The sequence below is a fragment of the Vitis vinifera genome, chromosome 10 (assembly GCF_030704535.1).
Source record: "Vitis vinifera cultivar Pinot Noir 40024 chromosome 10, ASM3070453v1".
Classification (NCBI taxonomy): Eukaryota; Viridiplantae; Streptophyta; class Magnoliopsida; order Vitales; family Vitaceae; genus Vitis; species Vitis vinifera.
This window is the reverse complement of record NC_081814.1, coordinates 4603468-4626455: the sequence shown is the minus strand read 5'-3', so window position 1 is coordinate 4626455 and position 22988 is coordinate 4603468. Positions and strand designations below refer to the sequence as shown.

Sequence of the window (22988 nt, the reverse complement as noted above, 5' to 3'; positions counted from 1 at the left end):
TTTGGGCTTGCAATTATTTTGGGTTTGTTATGGTATGGTTTGGGCTTCCATCTGGATTGCTTAATTTGGGTTTTGGATTGGAATTATTGGTGTTTGTTGTTGCTTTTTTTTTTTTACTTAATTTTAAATATAACTTTAATGTTTAATAGTGTTAAGTAATAAATTGTTTGTTTTTATAATATTTTATTTTTATTAAGCATTAAAAAATAAAGAAAAACTAATATGTTATTTTTTCTATTTAGAAAAAATTAAATATTTTGATTTTTTTCTATTCACTAAAAAATTTATTATAAGTTATGAAAAAGTAAAAAAAACAAATTATCTAAAGCTTGAAAATAAATTACTTTCAACAAAAAGCTTAAAAAACAAATACTTTTTAAGTCTCCTATGTATCCATTGATGAAAAAGTCATGAAACAGAGTAATTTTCAGGTGTGGATATTAAGAATGGATGAAAAATAAATTTAGATGATGAGATGATATTAATGGAGATAGCTAAATCCAATAGGTTATAAATCAAGTGAGAAGATAAATCAAATGCCGATCCACATGACACGGTTTATGTAACTTTTGCAACTTTTGCTTAAGTTAGGAGGTAAATCAATATAACACTTAACACTTAATTCCAGTTGATTATTCTTATATTATCTGTTTAATAATTAAACTATATTTAAATTTATATTTTTAATCAAATTAGGGTTAATTTCACTAATCTCCTTTCAAGCTTAAACTAAATAACCTTAATCTTCATTCATACGAAATTTCATCAAATATCTTGGTTTGTTATTTTTAATCACTTCTTTTCCGACTCAAAATAAGAAAAACATTTGATGAAATTTAAAATTAATGAGCTTAAGTGTATTTCTCGCATGCTTGTTGGGAGATGAGGGGAATTAAGTCTAAGTTGAAGGATTTAGCATCCCTACCTACTGTCCAACCTCCAAAGCAACCTTCATTATTGAAAGAAAGATTGGGTAAGGATAGAGAATCCTGGGAAGAGCCATGGGAAACATGGCAAAAACAATGTTGGTATTACAATGATTGGAGGCGGTTAACATGGAACGCTGCAATAATTGATTGAAGTTTGTTTGTCTCTTCTATATCATTCAACTCTAAGGTCGCCATCCTCCGGTTAAAAAAATTGGCTGTCGGAAATTTTTTAGAAGGCGATGCACCAACTCAATACTTTATTTTTTTAATATCCCAGACAACTAATTGGTGTAGATGACTGAGGTGGAATCCTCCACATCGCACCGTGTGATTGATTTTAAAGAAATGATCAGGATTCATGTTGGTCCTATGACCAGCTTTTGTAAATGAATAAACCCAAAAAAAAAAAAAAAAAAAAAGAGAGTCAAACTTGACATGGCTTGGAAGTTGGAACTCACCACCAATAATCTAAACGAATTCTTTTCAAAAGTTCATCAAAGGTTTAAAAACAACTCCTATCATCCTTTAAATTATATTTGATTTATTGGGTTGTCAACCTTGAATTAATTTTATTACTCTTTTATACGGGATATCAAAAGTCGAGTTGTCTGATCAACTCGTATTACTATTTTGTTTTCTAAAAAGTACAATAATAATTTAAATGTGTTTTTCTAGAATTTTACTATTGTAATAATATATTAGTAAGTGTTAGTGCACTCCACAGACATAAAAATCATATTGATCATTAAATTACATTAAAAATCTCAATATTTTTATCTTTTCTTTTTCAATTTTTCTTTTGGCAACGTCTATGCATGATTTAGTTAGCATGATTATTATTAAAAGCTTGACAAATTTATGGATCAAGAAGAGACCTATTAATAAAATTTATTATTAAAAACCAAAAATATAATTACGTTGATATGGGTTAGGTACAATCCCATTTTGAATATGAGACCACTGGAATTGAACAAGTGGAGTTGCCTTTGTAGAATTATCATTCGTTCAATACTTAGAATATTCGGCAATGAAATACGTTGACGTAACCCCACTTTGAAGTAGTTAAGACCGATGGTCCCAATGCTTTTTGTTTTTGTTTTTGATTTGTTTGTTTCGTTTTTTCTTTCTCCAAAGAAATTTCCGTTGGCAGAGAGTCAGAGACACGGCATTCCTTCTAATCATTAATCAAACCATACAATTAAAGGGAGAGAATTTTGAACATAATGTGAAGTAAAGCATTTATCATCAATATGAGCCAAAGTCTCACCACTTGAAGTTGACACTTCAGATTTAATGATGTTTGGATTTTTATTTATTTTAGACTTTTACAACTTATGACTTTTTAAACATAACTTTGTCTTAATGGAAAAAGTTATTATTTTTATTTTTATTTTATTTAAAAAAATCACTTTTTTTTTTTTTATTTTCTCTGTTTAATTTTAACTTTTTTGAAATACTCAAATATAATTCCTCACACAAAATAAAACCAAATTCATTTTTTAAAATTTTGGATATCTTTGTTTTAAAAACAAATTAAACTATGTTAACTTTGTGTGATGTGATTAAAATATGTTTCATTCACAAATTTATTTTCTTTCTTATGAGTTCTAGTCTCAATAAGAATGCTAGTTCTTACCGTTCATACGTTATGATATGAATATACCACACTAATTTGTTATTAATGAATGATAAGATTCTATTGATACAAAGTCAATTCCAATAAACTTATTATAGGGTCACATTAACATGCATCTATTATGAATTGAACTTATGAATTCGCCAATTATGAGTTGGACGCTTTAATTGTTCAATCATGAATGCTTATTGGGGATCTTCGTACATGGTGAGTAACCAAATTTCAATTGAAATAAAATCTTTAGAATAAATCAATGTAATTTAGGTTAAGGTCCAGCTAATCCTTCTTTAAGTTAATCATCCAAGAATGGGTGGAAATGTGTAAATAAGGTGATGGTCAAATTTATAAAAATTAAACTTTAATGAAAGTAATTAATCAAAGCAAAAGAAGATAAGCAAGTAAATAGACAATAATGAAAATAAAGTGAAGAGAAGGATATAAACACTATTTTATTGTGATTTGGCTCAATCTTGACCTATGTCCACTCTCCTCAAATTTTATCCGCATCAAAAGTTTTATTAAACTAAGACTTCAAATTAAGTATTCATTTAATATAATTGAATTATGATCATGATTCACTTTTTTACACCTCTTCCTCAAGTAAATTATCGCACTTGAAAATCATTCTCAAGTTTCTTAAAAGAAATGAACTACCCCTTACGATACATTGGAGTCTAAAATTATAAAGGTATACCAAAGAGAGTTTGCAAGTATCAGATAAAATGTACTAAAAAACATTTAATGAGAATTCCCTCAGTTGAAAGACAATTAAATACACTAGTTTTCTTCTTCATAAATGTGATTTTAAAGTCTTATTTATATCTAAAAAACTTAAAATACATGTATGGTATAGTTTAAGTTCAACTAATCGAGCAATCAATTGAATTGGTTGACCATTAAACATTTGTTTATAATAAAAGCATAACATAAATATTATTTAATGTAATAAAAAAATTATATTATATATATGGAGCTTCATGAAAAGAAAAATTATTGTGACAAACTAAAGCACAATTTTTTCACAGTTTTGAAGATGATGGATGAAATAATTGAAATCAAAGTTTTGAGAAATTTCAGCCCATTATGAAATGAAAAGCTATGTTATACAACTACTCCAATTTATCCAACAAAACCAAACCTTAAATCCTAAACCCCTATTATCACATAAAAATGATTTCTCCAAGTTAAGATAGTTATTTTCAAACTTTAGCTAAATTACTTTTTACTATCACCAAATTTTATAACTAAATCACATTGCTTTCCATTTATGACAAATTATATTTTAAGTTAGTTGTATGTTGTTCTTAATACCATTTTTAAATATAATTGACAATATATAGTTTATTACCATAATATTGAAGTATGGAAAAGACACTATCAATCACGGTTTCAGGTTTTTATACGTAAATTTTATTTATTTATACTCTTAAACTCAATACTGTAGGGACCCCTCCCCCTGATGACACGTGGCGTGCATCGCTATCCGAAGCAACTCCATTCGAACTCCCTAAGAGGACATGTGGCACGCTCCCCTATCTAGACTCCCTTAGGGAGAAGCACACGGCACTCGCAAACATCACACCCGGACGATAGCATATCATATCCGGATATGTTGTCCGGATCATTGACTAAAGTGAGCTAGTCTTGCTACGTCATTCTGACAGCCTGCCATAACCCACGTTTCGCCGCCTGCAGAGCGAAATGACAGGAACGATGACAAGTCGCCTCCCACGATCTCTGACAGCCGTTCGTAGGGTGATGATGACCCTGCTACCACCTAGAGGCATCATGACGAGCCAAAAAGTCTTCCCACCATTAAAGAGGGAGGCAGAGCTTCTGACACTATATAAAAGGGCCTTCACACAAGGAGGAAGGTAAGCTTGCTATCCTTGGAAAAGGCCGACATCTTAATCTCTTGAGCCATGACTAACAAAACCATCGGAGAGGATGTCCGGACATCTTTTGTAGGGAAGATTGAACTAGAACTTAATCTGGCTTGAAAGCGTGCGTCCACTTGGCAGCTACGTGGATTATTGGGACGTAAAGCATCAAAAAATACTACTTATTTATATCTTTGTCCAATAACCCATATTTTATCACACACATGGAAAGATTGAGAATGACTATTCATTTTATTTGGGTGCATAAAGGTAAGTTTGATTCTAGAAATATTAAGAAAAGGAAAAAAATAATAAAATATAAGATATAATTAAAATTAATTATAAAATTATATAAATTATTTAATTTTTACAAGAAAGAAGAAAAATAAATTAAATAAATTTAAACTAATAATTAAAAATATTTAGTGCTTGTTTGACAACAGTTTTTGAAAATAATTTTTGGAAACAATTTATAAAAATTGTTTTTTCATGTTTTATAGAACAAATGTATGTTTGAAAATTAAAATATTTTTAACTTATTTTAAATATTTTTATATATGTTTTAAAAATAATTTTTATATCTAATATTTTATTTTTAATTATTTTACATATTTATATAATTATTTTTTAAAATAATTATAAAAAATAAGTGAAAATAATAAAAATAATTAAAAATTATTTTCTAAAAATATCTTATTTTTTATTATTAAAAACAAAAAAAATAGAAAACTGACAACAATTTTTTATCATCAAATATATTTTTTTTCCTATTTTTATTACAAGGAAGATAAAACTTGAAAATAATTATCAAACATATCCTTATTGATTTTTTTTTCTTTATTTTTTTAATTTTCGTTACAATTTTTCAGAAGCATTGTCCTTATTTTTTAAGCTATTCTAATTTTGTTAATGGGAATGTCGGTCTGGCGTTTGGGTTGGGGTGGTTGAACAATTTTCACCAAAACCCGTGTGTTGACTAGGGCCCCTCGATTCCCCTCCACGAGCAAAAGTTCGAATCCACGGGACACGTGGTTTGAACTTAGGCTCCACGTGCAGCACACCAATCCCGTGTTTTACATTATTTTATTTAATTTGAATATATACCCGTGGTTACAATGCATCACACGAGTCTCGATCTCCAATTTTTATTTTTATTTTTATTTATTTACCGTAAAACTGAGGCAAAGTTGGAACCCCACCTGGTGGGCGCCGCCCCTCCGGCAGCCATACATTGGCTCCGGCCATCACTTGCCTAATCTCCTCAGATTGTTATTCTTTCAGTGCTTCCCATGAAGTTGACCAAATTATGAAAGTGGAAATCCGCGCTGTGGGCGGCCACCCTCCATTGATGGATTTGTTTTTAAGTTTGGACCCTGTACTTGATTATCTTATATGAAATTTATGATTAGATTGTTTTAAAAGCGACTAAGTTTGTTCATTCTTTATTGAAAATTACCAAAAAGACCCACAATGGATGGGATGATTCCGCCTCTGGAAAAGGTTAGTAAATGACGTGGAAGATAGGAGGAAAGAAACAGAGTGGAAGAGGGCATGACTCAATTTTGGTTGGACTTTTATGCGAGAGTTGAGCGTAAGGTTATTTTGGGTGGTTCTTAATGTAGTTAATTATGATTTAATGCTTTAATTGCAGTTCCTAATAAGAAGTAAATCTGGTCAGATTTTGTCGGATGAAATGTTATTTTTTCCATTTGAGAAGTACTCCGAATTATTTTAGACTTCAGAAAATTTTCTGCAGGCTCTTCTCGAAAGTCTAATTGTGAAAGTCCATGACTTTGAAGTGGGTATCAGATTATTCATCTCATTTTTTTATTTTATTTTATTTATTTTTTGTTGTCTTTTGTTTTTTTCATTGATGAAGAAATTTCTTGATTGATATGTTTCTTTTACCTGTATCGGTTTGAATTTTGATGGCGCTTGTCATATTCATCATTGAAATTTTGAGCACAACCATCTGGGTTTCCGTTTCAGAACTTGATTTTCAGGTTTGGAGTTCACACTTGGATGTTGAAATAATTGGGTTTGTGTTCTTCCATGTCCTCAAAGGGTTTATGGTGTCTACAAGAAATTTCACACCTGGATTTAAAAGAAATTCCATTCATACATACCATTGATGGTAGAGGAGAAAGATTATGTTTGATTTGTGGCAAAAGTAGGATTTGTTTGATGAAATGCCGCACAGAGGAGCCATTGATTGGTTAGTAGAGAAGAAAATTGGACTTGATTTGAAAAGAGTCACATGCCTTCCACTGAATGCCCCAAAAGTTGTTTTGGTGGCACAGAGGAGTAATGAAATTATTTCTCCTTTTTCTTTCTCCCCCTTCCTTTTTTATTGGTTTGCTACACCTTTCACTGTGGCCTTCATTTGCGCGTGTGAATGGGTTGTGGGCTTCAATTGTCAAACCATTTACCTAAAATCACCCGTAAGAGTGCACTAGGATCTAAGTTACCATTACAACCACCAAACTAGACTGGTCAAATAGGACAATTTTGATTAGTCAAATTTCCCAGCTTTACATTGATGGTCGAAGAATGAAGTGATGAACGAGACGGCTAAAGAAGCTTCTCCAGGAAATTAACTAATCGTCCTTTTACAAATTCATGTTTGTGTCTTCAGATGAACCATTGCGGCACTTGGGGTTGTGGGATGGACGCCAGCTGCAGATGCCCAACGGCTGTAATTCTTTTCTTGCTCTCCATTTTCTACTCTCTGCCATCGTTTTGTTATGCAGCCAACACCCTTACACAAGGCCAGTCCATCAGAGATGGAGAGACCGTGAACTCCAGCAGCCAGCACTTTGCACTGGGATTCTTCAGCCCTGAGAATTCTACTTCACGATATGTTGGAATATGGTACAACAAGATTGAAGGACAGACTGTGGTATGGGTGGCTAATAGGGACTCGCCAATCTCTGGTACAGATGGGGTTTTAAGTTTAGATAAGACTGGGAATTTGGTGGTTTTTGATGGAAATGGGAGTTCTATCTGGTCTAGTAATGCTTCAGCTTCATCTAGCAACTCAACGGCAATTCTATTGGACACTGGAAATCTAGTTCTTTCAAGCAGTGATAATGTTGGAGATACTGATAAGGCCTTCTGGCAGAGCTTTAATAGCTCGACGGATACTTTCTTGCCTGGCATGAAAGTGCTTGTAGATGAAACAATGGGAGAGAACCGTGTCTTCACATCTTGGAAAACTGAGGTTGATCCTTCACCGGGAAACTACACCATGGGGGTGGATCCCCGGGCAGCACCACAGATAGTCATATGGGATGGATCTATTAGGTGGTGGAGAAGCGGCCACTGGAATGGACTGATATTTACTGGTATTCCAGACATGATGGCTGTTTATTCATATGGCTTTAAGTATACCACTGATGAGGATGGAAAATCTTATTTCACATATACACCATCCAACAGTTCTGATCTATTGAGATTTCAGGTAAGGTGGAATGGCACGGAAGAGCAGCTAAGGTGGGATGGTGATAAAAAGGAATGGGGGGTGGTGCAATCGCAGCCTGACAATGAATGTGAGGAGTACAATAAGTGTGGGGCTTTTGGGATATGCAGTTTTGAAAATTCTGCCAGTTGCAGTTGTTTGGAAGGGTTTCACCCCAGGCACGTTGATCAATGGAATAAAGGAAATTGGTCCGGTGGATGTGTTAGGAGGACACAATTACAGTGTGATAGGAGTACCAGTGCAAATGGGACTGGGGAAGGAGATGGGTTTCTGACAGTGGAAGGGGTGAAGTTGCCAGATTTTGCAGATAGGGTGAATCTGGAGAACAAGGAGTGTGAGAAGCAGTGTTTACAGAATTGTTCGTGTATGGCATATGCTCATGTGACTGGAATTGGCTGCATGATGTGGGGCGGAGACTTGGTCGATATCCAGCATTTTGCCGAAGGGGGTAGAACAACTCTTCACCTTCGTCTAGCAGGTTCTGAACTAGGTAAGATGAACCACTTTTATCTTAGTTGTTTGAATATTAGCAGCTCGTCATTTTTTGTTAAATTGTTTTATGGTTTTGATTATTTTCAGAAATTTCCCCCATATAGAAATATCCCAGCACCTGAATTCAGATAAGTTGATGTTTTGAAACTAGAGAAAACCACAGCTTGACAGCATTATGATAACGTCCATGAATTTTCTTGTTGAATTCGAGCATTTCATAGTCATTCTTAATTACGTCAGCGCTGAGAGAATACTAGGTGTTTCTCCATAAGCCGCCATCTTTCTAGCAATGTTTTCAAACTTGAATTAGATGGAATAGTCTGATTGTGGAATTGCTAAGCAGTCCTCTTTGCTGGTTTCAGACTTCAATTTCCAGAGTAACCTGGTGTCTACAAAATGTCGAAAGAAAATTCTCATGATTTGAACATAATTAATGTGGTCCATCCATATTATCAAGTTGCATTGCATTATTTCTGAGTTTTTTTTTATTTTTTATTTTTTCTAGCCCTCAAGTTGTACATTTCCCTTCTGCTTTTCCATTTTTTATTGTTTCTTTGTTTGGCACAGTGTGTCCAAGTTAGGTTGGAAGGTGAACTCCTTGAGCTGTCAAGCAGTGGCCCTCCAGTTTGTCCCCTGTTTGGGCTTTGGAGTTTTACAATATTGCTTTGTATTCATTCTCTTGATGGAATCTGCTGGATCCTAACCCTTAATCAGCTTGAAATTCCAAATTTGCCTCCCATAAATTACTTCTAAGGGCCACCAGTGTGACAACAGAACTTGCTTGGCAGTTGTTGCAATTCAGCCAACCCACTATTCTGTTGATTTAGATTTCTATGTGGCCCATCTTATTGCAATATGCTCTGACCCAGTATGCTCTTGATTTAGCCATCCTGTACCCTTAGGGCGTGGGACTCAATGGTGGACAATATGCACTTAATTCTGGCCTATTGATTGTTCCAAACAGTAAGGAACAAGAATCCCAGTAATTTTTATAATCGGAATGCAGTGACCTTTTTTGAAAAAATGGAGTTAATCCCATTGTCGACTGCCTTTCCCCTCTTCTACTCATAGGGCCTTAATATGAAGGGACAGATGAGGGCCATATGGGGCACTTAGCTTTTTCTTTGCTGGCCATTCACATCGTGGAAAATTGAGTATACTCCAAAGATCAGCAGGGAGAACCAGGATACTAGTAAGGTCTGTTGTAGAGCCCATCTATAATGGAAATCATCTTACCAACCAACTCTAATCTGATCAATTTTACTTGAGAAATGTTAATCTTTTGTTTTATTAATTGTTGAGAAAACAAGGAAAATGAATGAGATCCTGAAACTCCAAAAGATATATGATTTAGTAGCTCTGGTTTTGTTTCTAACTTTAGGAAATCTGATACGAGTTCTTTTATTTCCTTTTAAGTATAGGTGGCAAGGGCATAGCTAAACTTGTAATAGTAATAATTGTGGTAGTGGGAGCAGTCTTCTTAAGCCTATCCACTTGGCTACTATGGAGGTTCAGAGCAAAACTGAGAGGTAAAATTTATTACAGCCCAGTTTATGAAAATGCTGTCCTTTCTTAATATTAACTTCTCTAATTAACTTTTTTATTTTGGAATTCTTAATTCTAGCATTCTTAAATCTGGGGCAGAGAAAAAATGAATTGCCAATACTATATGTGAGCGGTGGAAGAGAATTTTCAAAAGATTTTTCAGGATCAGTTGATCTTGTTGGAGAAGGGAAGCAAGGAAGTGGATCAGAATTGCCATTGTTCAATTTCAAGTGTGTTGCAGCTGCTACAGGCAACTTTTCTGATGAAAACAAACTTGGACAGGGGGGATTTGGCCCCGTCTACAAGGTGAATTTCTGTGCAAAACAATTGCTGAAAATTAAAGAATGGACAATTGGAATGTATTAAAATAACTTTTTATTTTATTTTCCAGGGAATGCTACCAGGGGGAGAAGAAATAGCCGTAAAGAGGCTTTCAAGAAGGTCTGGACAAGGTCTAGAGGAGTTTAAGAATGAAATGACACTAATTGCCAAGTTACAACACAGAAACCTTGTTAGACTTTTGGGCTGTTGCATTGAAGGCGAAGAAAAGATGCTGCTTTATGAGTACATGCCAAACAAAAGCTTGGATTTCTTTATTTTTGGTATATATCCTTCTTTGTTCCCTTGGTTACAGTCCTTTTCTTGTTAGCATCTAGTTCGATGACTATTATCAAACATGGGGAGATGAATCTGTGCAGCAATTCATTATAAGGAGTTCATATTGATGTCTGTTTCCTTTTTTTTTTTTTGATGAAAATGGCAGACCCAGCCAAGCAAGCAGAACTAGACTGGAGGAAACGCTTCACAATAATCGAAGGGATAGCACGAGGACTCCTGTATCTTCATCGTGATTCAAGACTAAGAATTATTCATAGAGACATGAAGGCTAGCAACATTTTGTTGGATGAAGAAATGAACCCAAAAATCTCGGACTTTGGTATGGCCCGGATTTTTGGAGGGGACCAAAATGAAGCAAATACAACCCGAGTTGTTGGCACATAGTAAGTATCATATTTTTCTGTCCTAGTAAGGTAGTTCATTTTTCTAACCAACAGTGACAACCTTACTAACTTGGACTTCATAACCTCTTGTTGATTTTCAGTGGCTATATGTCTCCTGAGTATGCAATGGAAGGCCTATTTTCTGTAAAATCTGATGTCTATAGCTTTGGAGTTCTACTGTTAGAAATTGTAAGCGGGCGGAGGAACACCAGCTTTCGTTTAACTGAACACTCCAACCTTCTTTCATTTGTGAGTACAACTCTTGTTCTGCTTTTTGTAAGATAAGTCAGCTAGTTGGGGATGTAATGTTAAAATGGAATTTTGAAATGATTTCAGGCATGGCAACTTTGGAATGAAGGAAAAGCAATGGAGTTTGTGGATTCTTCAATTCGGGATTCATGTTCACAGGATGAAGTGTTGAGATGCATAAAGGTTGGAATGTTGTGTGTCCAAGATTCTACAATTTACCGGCCTACCATGTCAACAGTGGTGTTAATGTTGGAAAGTGAAACTGCAACTCTTCCAATGCCCAGACAGCCAACTTTTACTTCAACGAGGAGCTCTATAGATTTGGATTTATTTTCAGAAGGTCTTGAAATTGTATCCTCAAACAATATTACATTAAGTGCCGTGGTTGGAAGATAGCTTTTTGGTTTTTCTTGAGATTCTTTGGATTGGATTGGATTGGAGGCTTTTTCAGTTTTGTTTTCTGATCCAAGTATGTACATTAGCCAATACTATTTACTTTACACCATGTGTTGTAACTATTGTAGGAAAAGAGAAAGTTACATCCCTAAACGATGCTCTAGTAGTGTTTGTCGGTGGAACTTGTTGAGCTTTTTTATTTTTTGTTGATCTTCTTTTTCATATAAAGGATGATTATTTGTATTTAAGACTTGTAGTCAGGTTGCAAGAATATGCCCTTTTGTGCTGCTCTTTATTCGTTTATTTTTGACATAGGGCAAAACGTCGAGCTTTCTGAAACATTTTGTTTATGAGGTATTTACAATCTAGACGAGGAGGTGCTCACAATAATGAAAAATATTAATACCAACAGTAATTAATGACTTGATATTCAATTAGATAGAAAATAATTAGAACCACATTCAGGATGATTATGATCTTCCAAGCATATTATTCATCTTTTGTGGATGGTAAAGGTTTTGGTGAAGGAATGTTCAAATATGAATTTACATATTTCCAGTGCTTTTGTTTCATCCTTCTTCCTCTTGTACAACTTGATGCCATCACAATATTGTTCTGCCATTGATGCCATTACTCCAACTCAAGTACTCACACAAGAACAGACTCTTACCTCCTCTGGCCAAATCTTTGAGTTAGGCTTCTTCAATCCTGGTAATTCTGGTAAAAACTATGCTGGGGTATGGTATAAGAATATTTCTGTGCCCACGATTGTGTGGGTGGCAAACAGGGAGAGGCCACTTTCAGCTTTGGACTCCTCTACAGTGCTAACAATTGGCAGTGATGGAAATCTGATGCTTGTGGATAGCATGCAAAACAGTGTCTGGTCTACCAATGTCTCTGCACTGTCAAATAATTCCACAGCGGTGCTTTTAGATGATGGGGACTTTGTTCTTAAACACTGTATCTCAGGAGAGTTCCTATGGGAGAGCTTTAATCATCCTTGCGATACCCTTCCTACCCAACATGAAGATAGGTATGAACATCAAAACTGGAGAGAGGCGTTCCTTGGCTTCCTGGCAAACAGAAGATGATCCATCGCCCAGAAACTTTTCTTTGGGAATTGCAGCGCAGATGCCACTACAATCTTTTATTTGGAATGGAACAATTCCATACTGGAGAAGTGGGCAATGGAATGGATTAAAGTTCACGGGGGTACCAGAGATGGATGATGTGTATTTAAATGTATTTAACCTCTTACAGGATACTCAGCAGGGGACAGCGTATTTCACTTTCAATATATTCAACGATTCTTATGTTACGAATACGGTCATTTCAACAGTTGGATCTCTCAAGATTAGGGATTGGGATGAAGACAAGAAGAAAAGGAGTACTCGTTGGGAGGAACCAAGGAGTCTCTGCGATCTTCATGGAGCTTGTGGACCTTATGGGGTTTGTAACACATATAAGTCACCAATTTGTAGATGTCTGAAAGGGTTTGTTCCAAAGTCAAGTGATGAATGGAGCAAAGGAAACTGGACAGGTGGGTGTATCAGGAGCACTGAATTACTTTGTGATAAGAACACAAGTGATAGAAGGAAAAATGATGGATTTTGGAAGCTGGGTGGGACGAAACTGCCAGACCTTAATGAATACCTGCGCCATCAGCATGCTAAGGAGTGTGAAATTTGATGCTTGAATACTGTTCTTGCATGGCATGTGCATATGTGATTGGAATTGGGTGTATGGTTTGGTCTGATTCTCTCATGGATATCCAGAAGTTTTCCTCTGCTGGGAAGGACCTTTACCTCCTTGCATGTTCAGAGCTAGGTCACAATAATTCAGTGTTGATACTTTCATGGATGAGTACTGCTTTTTTTCCCTCTTTTCCTTTTACTTGCTATGACTTAATTTTTCTGTTTCAGCTAACACACAGGATAACGCTCATTTTCAGCCTCACAACTGTTTCTAGTATCATCTTCTTGGCTACCTTAGTGTATAGTTTACACAAGTGGAATGCTAACCAAAAAGGTTTGAGCATGGATGCACTTCATTATTTTTTGATGAGATGTAGTTGTTTAGAGAAATTTTATGAATGTGATAAGATTGTTTAAAGACCTAGAGTATAATGACAGATTATTCAGCAGTTAACCAATAAAAAAACCAATGCAAATTATCCAATCAACTAATGCCAAACCATGGAGTTGATGATTAGAATTTTTTACTCCTTGGCCTGGAAGTCTAATCCACTTCTTCAAGATTGACAGCGTAAGTTGATTATAATCAAGTTTGATCAACCAATGCCCAACCTAGAGTCTACAAACATGATGTGAAGCCATCACAGCCCTCCATGAGTTAGCAATAGTTGGTTGCCATTCCCCTAAGAAAAGCAAATAATTGATCACTTAAGAGTTGAGTATCATCATGAGAGAAAGAAGCGACTTTTGTGATATATGGAATGTAATGTGTCTAAAGTTGAATGATCCTACATGCTTGCTCAAAATAAGTCAGCTCTTTTTTTGATAGGTCTCACTGGAAAGATCTATTTGTGTTAAAAAGTCAACTTGCTTTGATGATTTCAGCAACTTTGAGCCATTTTAGTAGTCAAGAAAGCCTCCATATCATGTTATTGTGTAAAAAACTAATTGACCCAGAATAGGGTGGCTTGGAGATGATCGTTGCCTTCTCTTTCTCTACCTTATCCCACATCATAGTTCCTCAAATAAAACACTGGAAAATCAGTAAATCAAATAACCCCAGTGGGCAGCTGCCTCTTTGTGTACCTGTTAGCATCTTCTATGGCTTTGAGAGAACCCAGCCATAACTGGGGTTTTAGATCATAGTTATAAAAGGGAACTATATACCATGTCCCTTCCTCTTCTTCTTCTTCCTGTTTTTGTGTGTGTGTGTGTATGGTTTGGGATTGATGGGAGATGGTTTGGTTCTATACTTTTCTGCATTTTAGCACATTCCCAACTCTATTTTGAAACTGTTGGAGACAGTGACCTGATTGAATGGTTCAAACTCAAATATCAGGAAAAAGAAGAAAAGGAACTCAGGAAGATTTGGCTGTCACAGTAGACACTTCAAGAGATCCACCACAAGGAACTACATGGAGAAACCATGCAAAACAAGAAGAATCATCTGAGCTCCCAATGTTTAACTTCGATGAAATAGTACGTAGCTGCAACCAACAACTTCAGCCTAACAAGCCAACTAGGAAAAGGAGGATTTATATGTAAATGTATTTGTGCAGATTACTGAGTATTCATGTATTTATTACTAAATTCATGGATCATGCACAGGGAAAACTTCAAGATGGACAGGAAATAACAGTAAAAAGACTTTCAAGCAGTTCAGGGCAAGGAATAGAAGAGTTCAAGAATGAAATTGTATTAATTTCCAAGCTCCAACATGCCCAACAAGGAATAGGAATCTTGTTAGGCCCTTGGGTTTCTGTATTGATGGAGAAGAGCAGCTGTTGATTTATGAATACATGCCCAACAAGAGCTTGGACACATTTCTGTTTGGTTGGTTTGCCTCACACTTCTATCTTGTATTTTATACTTAGTAACTTGTCTTGATCGGTACCCCCTTTCACTCTCACTGAGAACTAATCCATTTATCAAAGTGCTGCAACATACACCAATACTAATTTCTTCTGAAGGTCTAACAATTTGACTGGGAGCTGTATCTTCTCTGCCATGGGGGTGCACTTAGGCTTCTGATAAGGACTCCCAACAACCAAGAACATTACATTAATTCAACAATCTACTCATATTTAAACTTGAATGTAGAAGGGGAAGGACATATTTCTGAACTTGTAATGCTCTTCCTAGATTTAAAACTAATTGAAAGGCATATTTTGAAAAGAAACTGTCAGAACCAGAATTAACATTTTGGATTGATTATGATTTTTTTTCCTATTGTTGCACTGTCTAGATCCAACAAAAGGACTGCAGCTTGATTGGGCTAAACGCTTCAACATTATTCGAGGCATTGCTAGTGGACTTCTTTATCTCCATCGTGATTCTTGATTAAGGCTTATTCATCAAGATTTGAAGGTCAGCAACATTCTGTTGGATGAAGATATGAACCCAAAAATTTCTGACTTTGGGCTGGCACGAACTTTCAAGAGGACCCAAGATCTAGCAAATACTCACAGGGTTGTGGGGACATTGCAAGTATCCTCTCTTTCTTTCAGTAGATTGAACTGCTACATCTAAACGAATATATTCTATTTATTGGTAATCCTATTAGTCTCCAGAATTTAAAAAAATAAAAAATAAAATAAAATAAAAGAAAAAAAGGAAACAGGATATAATTCGTTTTCTATATATTCAGTCGTAAGTTTGAAATATAGTTTTCAGTGGCTTGCTTCAATCAACTGTAGTTCAAAGTGCTGAATCACTACAGTAGTCAAGCACAAATCATAATCATATTCCCTTAAAGTACACTGGTTGCATGTCTCCTGGGTATGCCATGGGAGGGATATTTTCTGAGAAATCTGAGGTCTTTAGCTTTGGTGTTTTTGCTATTAGAGATTGTAAGCAGCAAGAAGAATACCTGCTTCCATTATGATGATCAACATCTAAGCCTTCTTGGTTATGTAAGGGCACGAGCTCACACTTGATGTTCATTCCAAACACCTAGTCGCTTTAATCTGCCATTTTGTCCTTACAATGAAACATAATTTCAGCCATGGCAATTGTGGAATGAAGGCAGGGGATTTAATTTATTTGATCAAGTGTTGACCAATTCATTTTCCCCATTGGAAGTAATGAGATGCATACATGTTGGGCTGCTGCGTGTTCAAGACCTTGCTGTAGACAGGCCGACCATTTCTGATGTAGTTCTTGTGCCAAGCAGTGAAACAGATCGTCCACGACCCAAACAACTTGTGTTCTCTTTTCAAAGCTCAATGTACAATGATCCTGAATCTGAATGCAGCAATATCTGTTCAATAAACCAGGTAACTATATCAACAACTGTAGGGAGGTAAAGGATTACCAAATTATGATTTGTAATTCAAGAATTTCTGTGATTCCACAGCTTCATCTATAAAACCATACTAAGAAGCTCAACTAAGTCTATGTTGAATGTGCCTTTCACAGTTTCAAAAGACATAACTAATCCTGCCTATGATTATACTTTTTGCTGGAACAAATATGAGAAGAAGGAAACTAATTGCATATACCATTGAATTCTAGGGCTGTTAACAAGCAAGAGCCATTGGTTTATGATGCATAAGAACACCAAGGACCATAAAAATGTTTTTCGGGAGTTTAATTTTGTAACATGTATGGTAACCATTCAAAATTTATGACATCCTTTTGTTGTTAGGAATAACATAAATAAGGCGATGAAGTCAGTCTCAAGATACTTAGATATAGAATCCAACCAGACCAACTTTTGCTCCGTTCTTCCATATGGCATGGCTAGTGAATTGCTTACTAGGTCTCCAAGGTGTAGTTAATCCTCATGTTATGCATAGAGACCAAATGTGTATACTCAAAATTAAATCTTCTAGACAATATTTAGACTGATTGCCTGTTACATTCTTTTGTTCTAGGTTTAGGCATGATGGAAAATATACCCTTGAATATTTTCGAAACCTATTCCTCAATATTTGAATACTGAGCTACAGCCTATTGATGGCTTATGAATAACCAGCTTTGGAAGTTAAGCCCCCTAAAATAAATTATAGGAACAACTGGTGAGAGAGTAGGAAAGATTTGACGACAAACAATATTCCTTTTCCATTGGCATATCACATATAGGCTTAGATGCATTGCAGTCAACCGATATTGAAATTTCAAAAAAGCCTTCATCCAACTCACAATTAAGATTTTTGAGGTGAATGTGTGGACCCGCATTTTCATGTCTGTCCCCACTCAATGGTAAGACTCATTTTTATTGGTGAAAAATTTAGTTTTGGAAAAGTTGGAGTCTTCACTTATTTTAATTTATTTTAAAAGGGAAAATAAAACAAGAAAGAAAACCCTAAAGAAGTGACTTCATAGTTTTTGAAAAACGTGTCTTTGAAAACCCAAGTTTAGGTCCGGAGATCAGGTTACTTATTGGGAAGGTACCTCAAATAGGTAGTACCCCTCTAAGCCCTAAAGATGTCTTTACTAGCTAAGTCGATGGAGAAATGAAAATTAATCAATTGATTGAAGGTACCTAAGTAGGCTGAAGTGATTTCAAAACTAGCACGCAAAAAAAAAAAAAAAAAGAAATCGAATTACAATCGCAAAGGAAGGTTAGGATGTGTACCTGGACTGTTTTTCAAGCGCTATCATAAGACATTAAAGTTAACACATAAATATAACACACGACATGTATTTTATCAAAGCAAATCGAATAGACATTTGGACACCCAAGGATGGAAACAAATATAGATATGGCTCACAACAACATGCATGTTCATAAAATTCCGAAAAATAAGTGATAGAGAGTGTATCTGGATAATATGCATAATTTATAAGATTCCTCAAAAAATACTAGAGTGGTTAGGACAAGTATAAATTATATAACATATTCATTATGTCTAATATACAGTACCAATGCCAAAATTGAGCCAAGGTAAGTTAAATGACTCCAAAAATAAATAACAAATTCAAGCAAAGTACAATACTATCAACATACAATTAGAAAAGGAGGCATCACGAAACAATTTCTAAAAAAATATCTTGGAGTGGAATTTAATTACAAAAAATTTTAGAAAACAACTCCTACACATCTAGATCAACATACCGAAAGACAAACACTCATTCAAATGACAGATGCAGCAAAGACACCCAAAAGTTCTACAAAGTCCAGATTAGGTAAAACAAAGTGGCATGCATATACGATTTTTTTAAAAAAATAATAAGAGATCATATAAAATCATACAAAAAATCACACACATCATTTCAAGTGTCTATATCACAGAAAAAATGAATCTAGGATCGAGTAGTACTCAAAAATATTTTTAAAACACTTCAGCTAATCAGATGTCTAGAATCCATCATGTACAGTAGGTACGACTTTGAAAAATCACATCTCCCTTAAAAAGGCATATTTTTTAATATTTTATATGTCTAAAATCAATTTCGAGAAGTCTAGAATTAAGAAAAAATATGGAGTCTAATTAAAAAAGTCATCTTTTATTTTATTTTTACAGAAAGATTTCGGGTGTCTAGAATTGGGTGAAAACATAGCCTTCTTAAAACTCATTTATATCTTCTATTCCAAAATTGTTGTTGACTAGTCGTTAGCATTTAATGCTTGGTAGGTGACAGTTAGACCTCGGTCGGTTACTGTTCATGGCTTTACTGGTTGAGGTGTGGGTCGATCGGTTACTGTTCACACATTGACCGGTTGAACAACCATTCTAGAAGAGAGAGAAGGTTTTTTGCACCCCTCAATGGATTGAGATAGGGGTCGATCGGTTCCTCATCCGGTTCAACCGATTGAGCCGTTTTTGGCTTAACAACCAACTTTTTCAACTTAAAACCTTTTAAACAAGTTTGAAAAACATTTGACACAAGGTTTTAGTAGAAAACATGAAATCATCATTTTTTTAAAAAAAATTTAAAACAAAATACCTCTTGGATAATTTTTGTGCATAAGTAAATAATGTAATGTATGAAAATCCTAGTGCACCAACAACCTTACAAAGAGATCTTATGAAGCTTGGGTCATAAAAAAAAACACTTCTCTTTAAGGTTTTTTTTTTTCTTCTTCATGATTTCTCTTTGACTTGATTTGTCTTTGTGATTGTCACTTTGGAAATCGTCTTACCTAATCACACTTAGAATATAATCATTAATTCTAAACATTGTTTTGTTATCATCAAAACCGAGATTAACCAAACCTTGGTTTTACATTAATGATTCCCCAACTATTTCCAATGGAAGTTTAGATAATAATAGAACAACCTTCAATCATTCTAAAGTACAATAAGAGATTGGCCATCCCTGAACTACAACAATCAAGACATTCAAAGCAAGAAGATGTATAGCAAACAAATGGTAGTTCACATGAAATGCATTATTTTGACAACAAATTAGCAGTCTTCAAACATATTGTTGCAAGTTATGTCACTGTCCAAGTTAGCATACATCTCTATCATGAAAGTTTTCTGCCTGCAAAAGTCACAGGATCATATCTACTTTGAGCAAGTCATAGGATCACAAAGGAAAAGAAAGCCTCAAGTTGTAGTTTAAGCTCAGTCCGCAAATGTTGATACAAATTGAGAACAATACTACAAACCATAGAAAGAATTAGCGGACTCATCGACAAGCCAAATTGCATCAGATTACAAAATAGTAATCCTATATCAGACTTAGTAACCTGGGGTGTTTAAGAATAGAAAGCCCACCGAGTTCAATAACAGATCTCCACCATGAAGGGCATCTCATGTGGCTCTGTCATGAGATACAAATCATATGGAGTAGCCTCCTTCTCATTACCAACACCGAATTCTATTTTCATTCAACACACTAGCAACTAGACCAACAAATATCTGCTCCATTTGAAATTGCAAAATACTAACAAGCAAAACGACTTTTATTCCATCAAGAAAACAATCCGTATGCCAACCTTTGGTCTACATTTGGGATAAAAAGGAAGAGAAAACACAATTCATCTTATCGTAAGCCTATTGCAAGACAGTCATACTTGGCTCATAACCAGTTTTCTCCAGGTTTGCAGCATATGTAGCAACTAGCCAACCTCTCAATGCATCTTCATTTGCAGCATCATGCTATAGTACCAACACTCTCTTTCACTGTAGAATTAGAAAACATGGAAGAATTCCAACTTCTTAGACACTTGATTGTCTTTGTTAGTGATCATTGCTTGAGGTTCATTTTGGCTCACTACATTAGAAATCCATCATCGGCAAAGATGGATCAATTGCCTTAGAAGGCTCCTATCCAGTAGTGTCACAACGTGCAATTTTTTCATCAGAAGTTGAAACCATCTTACTTCCCACTTGAGAATACTCGATCCCAGCCAACAAACTTACATCCACAGAACTTCCATTTGCCACTTCTTCCTTTCAAGCCTCGAGAGGATGTTAGAGACTCTCTTATTTGGAATTCAAGAACTCGTGGGCTTCTCTTACTGCTTCTTTCCTTCCTCTCATATGGTTCCCTTTTTGGTCTGTGATGATCATGTCTTCTCAAAGCTATAATGTCTCTATCTTTAATCCTTTCCTACAGTCGTCGACATTCTATCGAAAAATTCATACTACCCAAGCCACCTTTCACCCACTACTGCTCGTCCTTTTGATCAGTGGAGAAATTCCTTCATCTTTTCCCATTCGTGAGTCTCCCTTTTTATTCAGATAAAGAGAATCATTTTCTTTTTCCCCTGTTATGGACCCTCTCTGTTAAAGAAAGAGCCCTTACTAGCATGCTATCATTCCTTTAATGGTGCATGAATCCTATATGATATGCTTACTATATCTTTGAAGAATCTCTTCTTCTTGCTTTAGTCATGCTTTCCTTTCTTGGAGGAAATTCTTCACATGGTAGCCATGAATCTGGAGAATTCCACATTCCCCTCTAATTTTTTTTTTCCTTCTAGAACTAGAATCCCTTTGGTGTGTGAATATTCTTAATATTTACACCCCATTTGCAGCCTTGGATTTTCCTTTGTCAAAAATCTTAGTGATCCTCTTTCCAAAAATCTGGCAACTGTTTCCTCATGCAAGCAATAAAATAAAGATAAAAATAAAATAAAGACAAAATAAAATAAAAATAAAACAAAGATTAAAATCAATAAATATCATGAAATTGAAAATCAAAAGAAATTTAAATCACGTAGCTAAAAAAAAAGAATAAAAATCAACCCCATGCAAACCATACAAGCCATGTAACCATAAATAATAAAAAAATACGAGCCATGCAACCATGCAAAAATACGAGTCATGCAACTATGCAAACCATGTAGAAACGCCTAAAGGTGACCTAGGGTGTGTCCTAGTGTGCTAGGGCGAACGAAGTGGGCCAAGTGTGCTTAGGTGAACCTAAGTAGGCCTAAGGTAGTGGGCTTAATGTGGTGCCTAATGGGCCAAGAGTGCCTAAATGGGTCTAAGGTGGTGCCTAATGGGCTAAGTGTACCTAAGTAGGCCAGGATGTTTAGGACGTGCCTAAGTGACCTAAAGTGATTAGGACATTGTCTAAGTGACCTAAACATGCCTATGTGTGCTATCCTAAAAGTGCACCTAAAAATCATCCTAAAAAGGAAGGAAAAACCTAACTCTAAATTAGGGCTGCTAAGAGTCACAATGGGGTTAGATAAATCCCTCAACCAAAGTCTTTAAGGTGGTTAAAAAAAGGCAAGTAGTATGAATAGCAATGAACCACCAAGGAGCTACTGTGTAGCACTAAAAGTGAACTTAAAGATATGTGCTAAATGGACAAACTGGAGGGTCTACAAAATGTTATTTTTTAAATATTTTATTGTTTTTTTATTTTCTCATTTTCTATCTGAAACTGTTTGTTGGTCTTTCTAGTTGTTTTGAAGTCAAACAAAAACATTTTGAGGGATATAATTTTTCTTCCCCGTTATTATTTTTCCATACTTTGACATTTGTACGTGGTTCAAAAGACCAATTCACTTTGAGTTTTGGTTTAGAACTGAACAAGGACAAACAAGCCAATAAGATTCAATTTTCTTTTTCTATGTTCTCAAGATGTTTAGTAAAGTTAAAGACACTGCTCTTCCTTCCACACCAGCTCCCACCACTCTTTCCCATCCCATCCACACCATTTTCCCATCACACAAGATTTCAGACATATTAAACAAAGAAGAGGAAAACATTACCTACTTTAATCTATATAGAAGCTAAGACACCTTCAATCTCCTAAGCTACTTAAAAAATTCACCTTCCACTAGTTTCCATGTATGTAGTTTATTACTCATCTCTGTTGAATTCAACAAATCTTTGAAATTGAATGTAAGATTGATTTAGCATATAGGCAAACTTCTAGGGCAGATTAACAACTAAATTAAAAAAATTGACATGGTAGTTAAGAGAACAATACAAGGAAGAAGGATGGTTGAATAAGGAAACCAAATGCAAAGCACGACAGAAACCTTTTTTTTTTTTTTTTTTTAATGGCAAAACAAAACCTTTTATTTTGAAACTTCCATGAATGGCCTGCAAGTGACGTGGCAACCCCTTCAGAGACATGTTAGGGAGAGAAAACAACATGGTGCAGATGTGAGAAGATTGCCTAGCTCCTTGATTGCAGTATCTTTGGATTGAACCATTTTGGAAAGGTTAGAAAGGAGTATCTTTGGATTAAATTGACTTTGACCTCAATGAATGTTTGTTTCTGTAAAATATTTGCCTTAATATGATACACAACTCCCATATGTATCATCAAC

At 35.1% G+C, this 22988-nt stretch overlaps 2 protein-coding genes across 3 annotated transcripts; both read left to right on the top strand.

Moving 5' to 3' along the window:
• The first annotated feature begins 5577 nt into the window (after positions 1–5577).
• LOC100853075 (G-type lectin S-receptor-like serine/threonine-protein kinase B120) lies at positions 5578–11854 on the top strand. Of its 2 annotated transcripts, XM_010648577.3 has the most exons (8): positions 5578–6243; positions 7081–8413; positions 9837–9944; positions 10040–10266; positions 10352–10562; positions 10724–10961; positions 11063–11210; positions 11298–11854. In XM_010648577.3, the coding sequence occupies exons 2-8, from the start codon at positions 7081–7083 to the stop codon at positions 11604–11606; spliced, it is 2574 nt and encodes an 857-aa protein (XP_010646879.1). In that variant the 5' UTR covers positions 5578–6243; the 3' UTR covers positions 11607–11854. The 2 variants fall into 2 exon arrangements, with proteins under 2 accessions (XP_010646879.1, XP_059596087.1); XM_059740104.1 differs by having other exon boundaries at positions 5578–8413.
• Positions 11855–12145: 291 nt separating this feature from the next.
• On the top strand, positions 12146–13634 carry LOC100853116 (G-type lectin S-receptor-like serine/threonine-protein kinase At1g61390). The gene is made up of 2 exons (XM_019218397.2): positions 12146–12499; positions 12576–13634. Exons 1-2 carry the CDS (start codon positions 12146–12148, stop codon positions 13293–13295), a joined length of 1074 nt encoding a protein of 357 aa, XP_019073942.2. The 3' UTR covers positions 13296–13634.
• Positions 13635–22988: the final 9354 nt, after the last annotated feature.

Bases quoted from the DNA above. Each gene is read 5' to 3' on its own strand.
- LOC100853116 (XM_019218397.2), top strand. From the start codon at position 12,146: ATGAATTTACATATTTCCAGTGCTTTTGTTTCATCCTTCTTCCTCTTG. The intron at 12,500-12,575 runs GTCTCTGCACTG...ACTGTATCTCAG, and splicing joins ACAGTGTCTGGTCTACCAAT to GAGAGTTCCTATGGGAGAGC.
- LOC100853075 (XM_010648577.3), top strand. From the start codon at position 7,081: ATGAACCATTGCGGCACTTGGGGTTGTGGGATGGACGCCAGCTGCAGA. The intron at 10,563-10,723 runs GTATATATCCTT...TGAAAATGGCAG, and splicing joins CTTGGATTTCTTTATTTTTG to ACCCAGCCAAGCAAGCAGAA. The intron at 10,962-11,062 runs GTAAGTATCATA...GTTGATTTTCAG, and splicing joins ACCCGAGTTGTTGGCACATA to TGGCTATATGTCTCCTGAGT.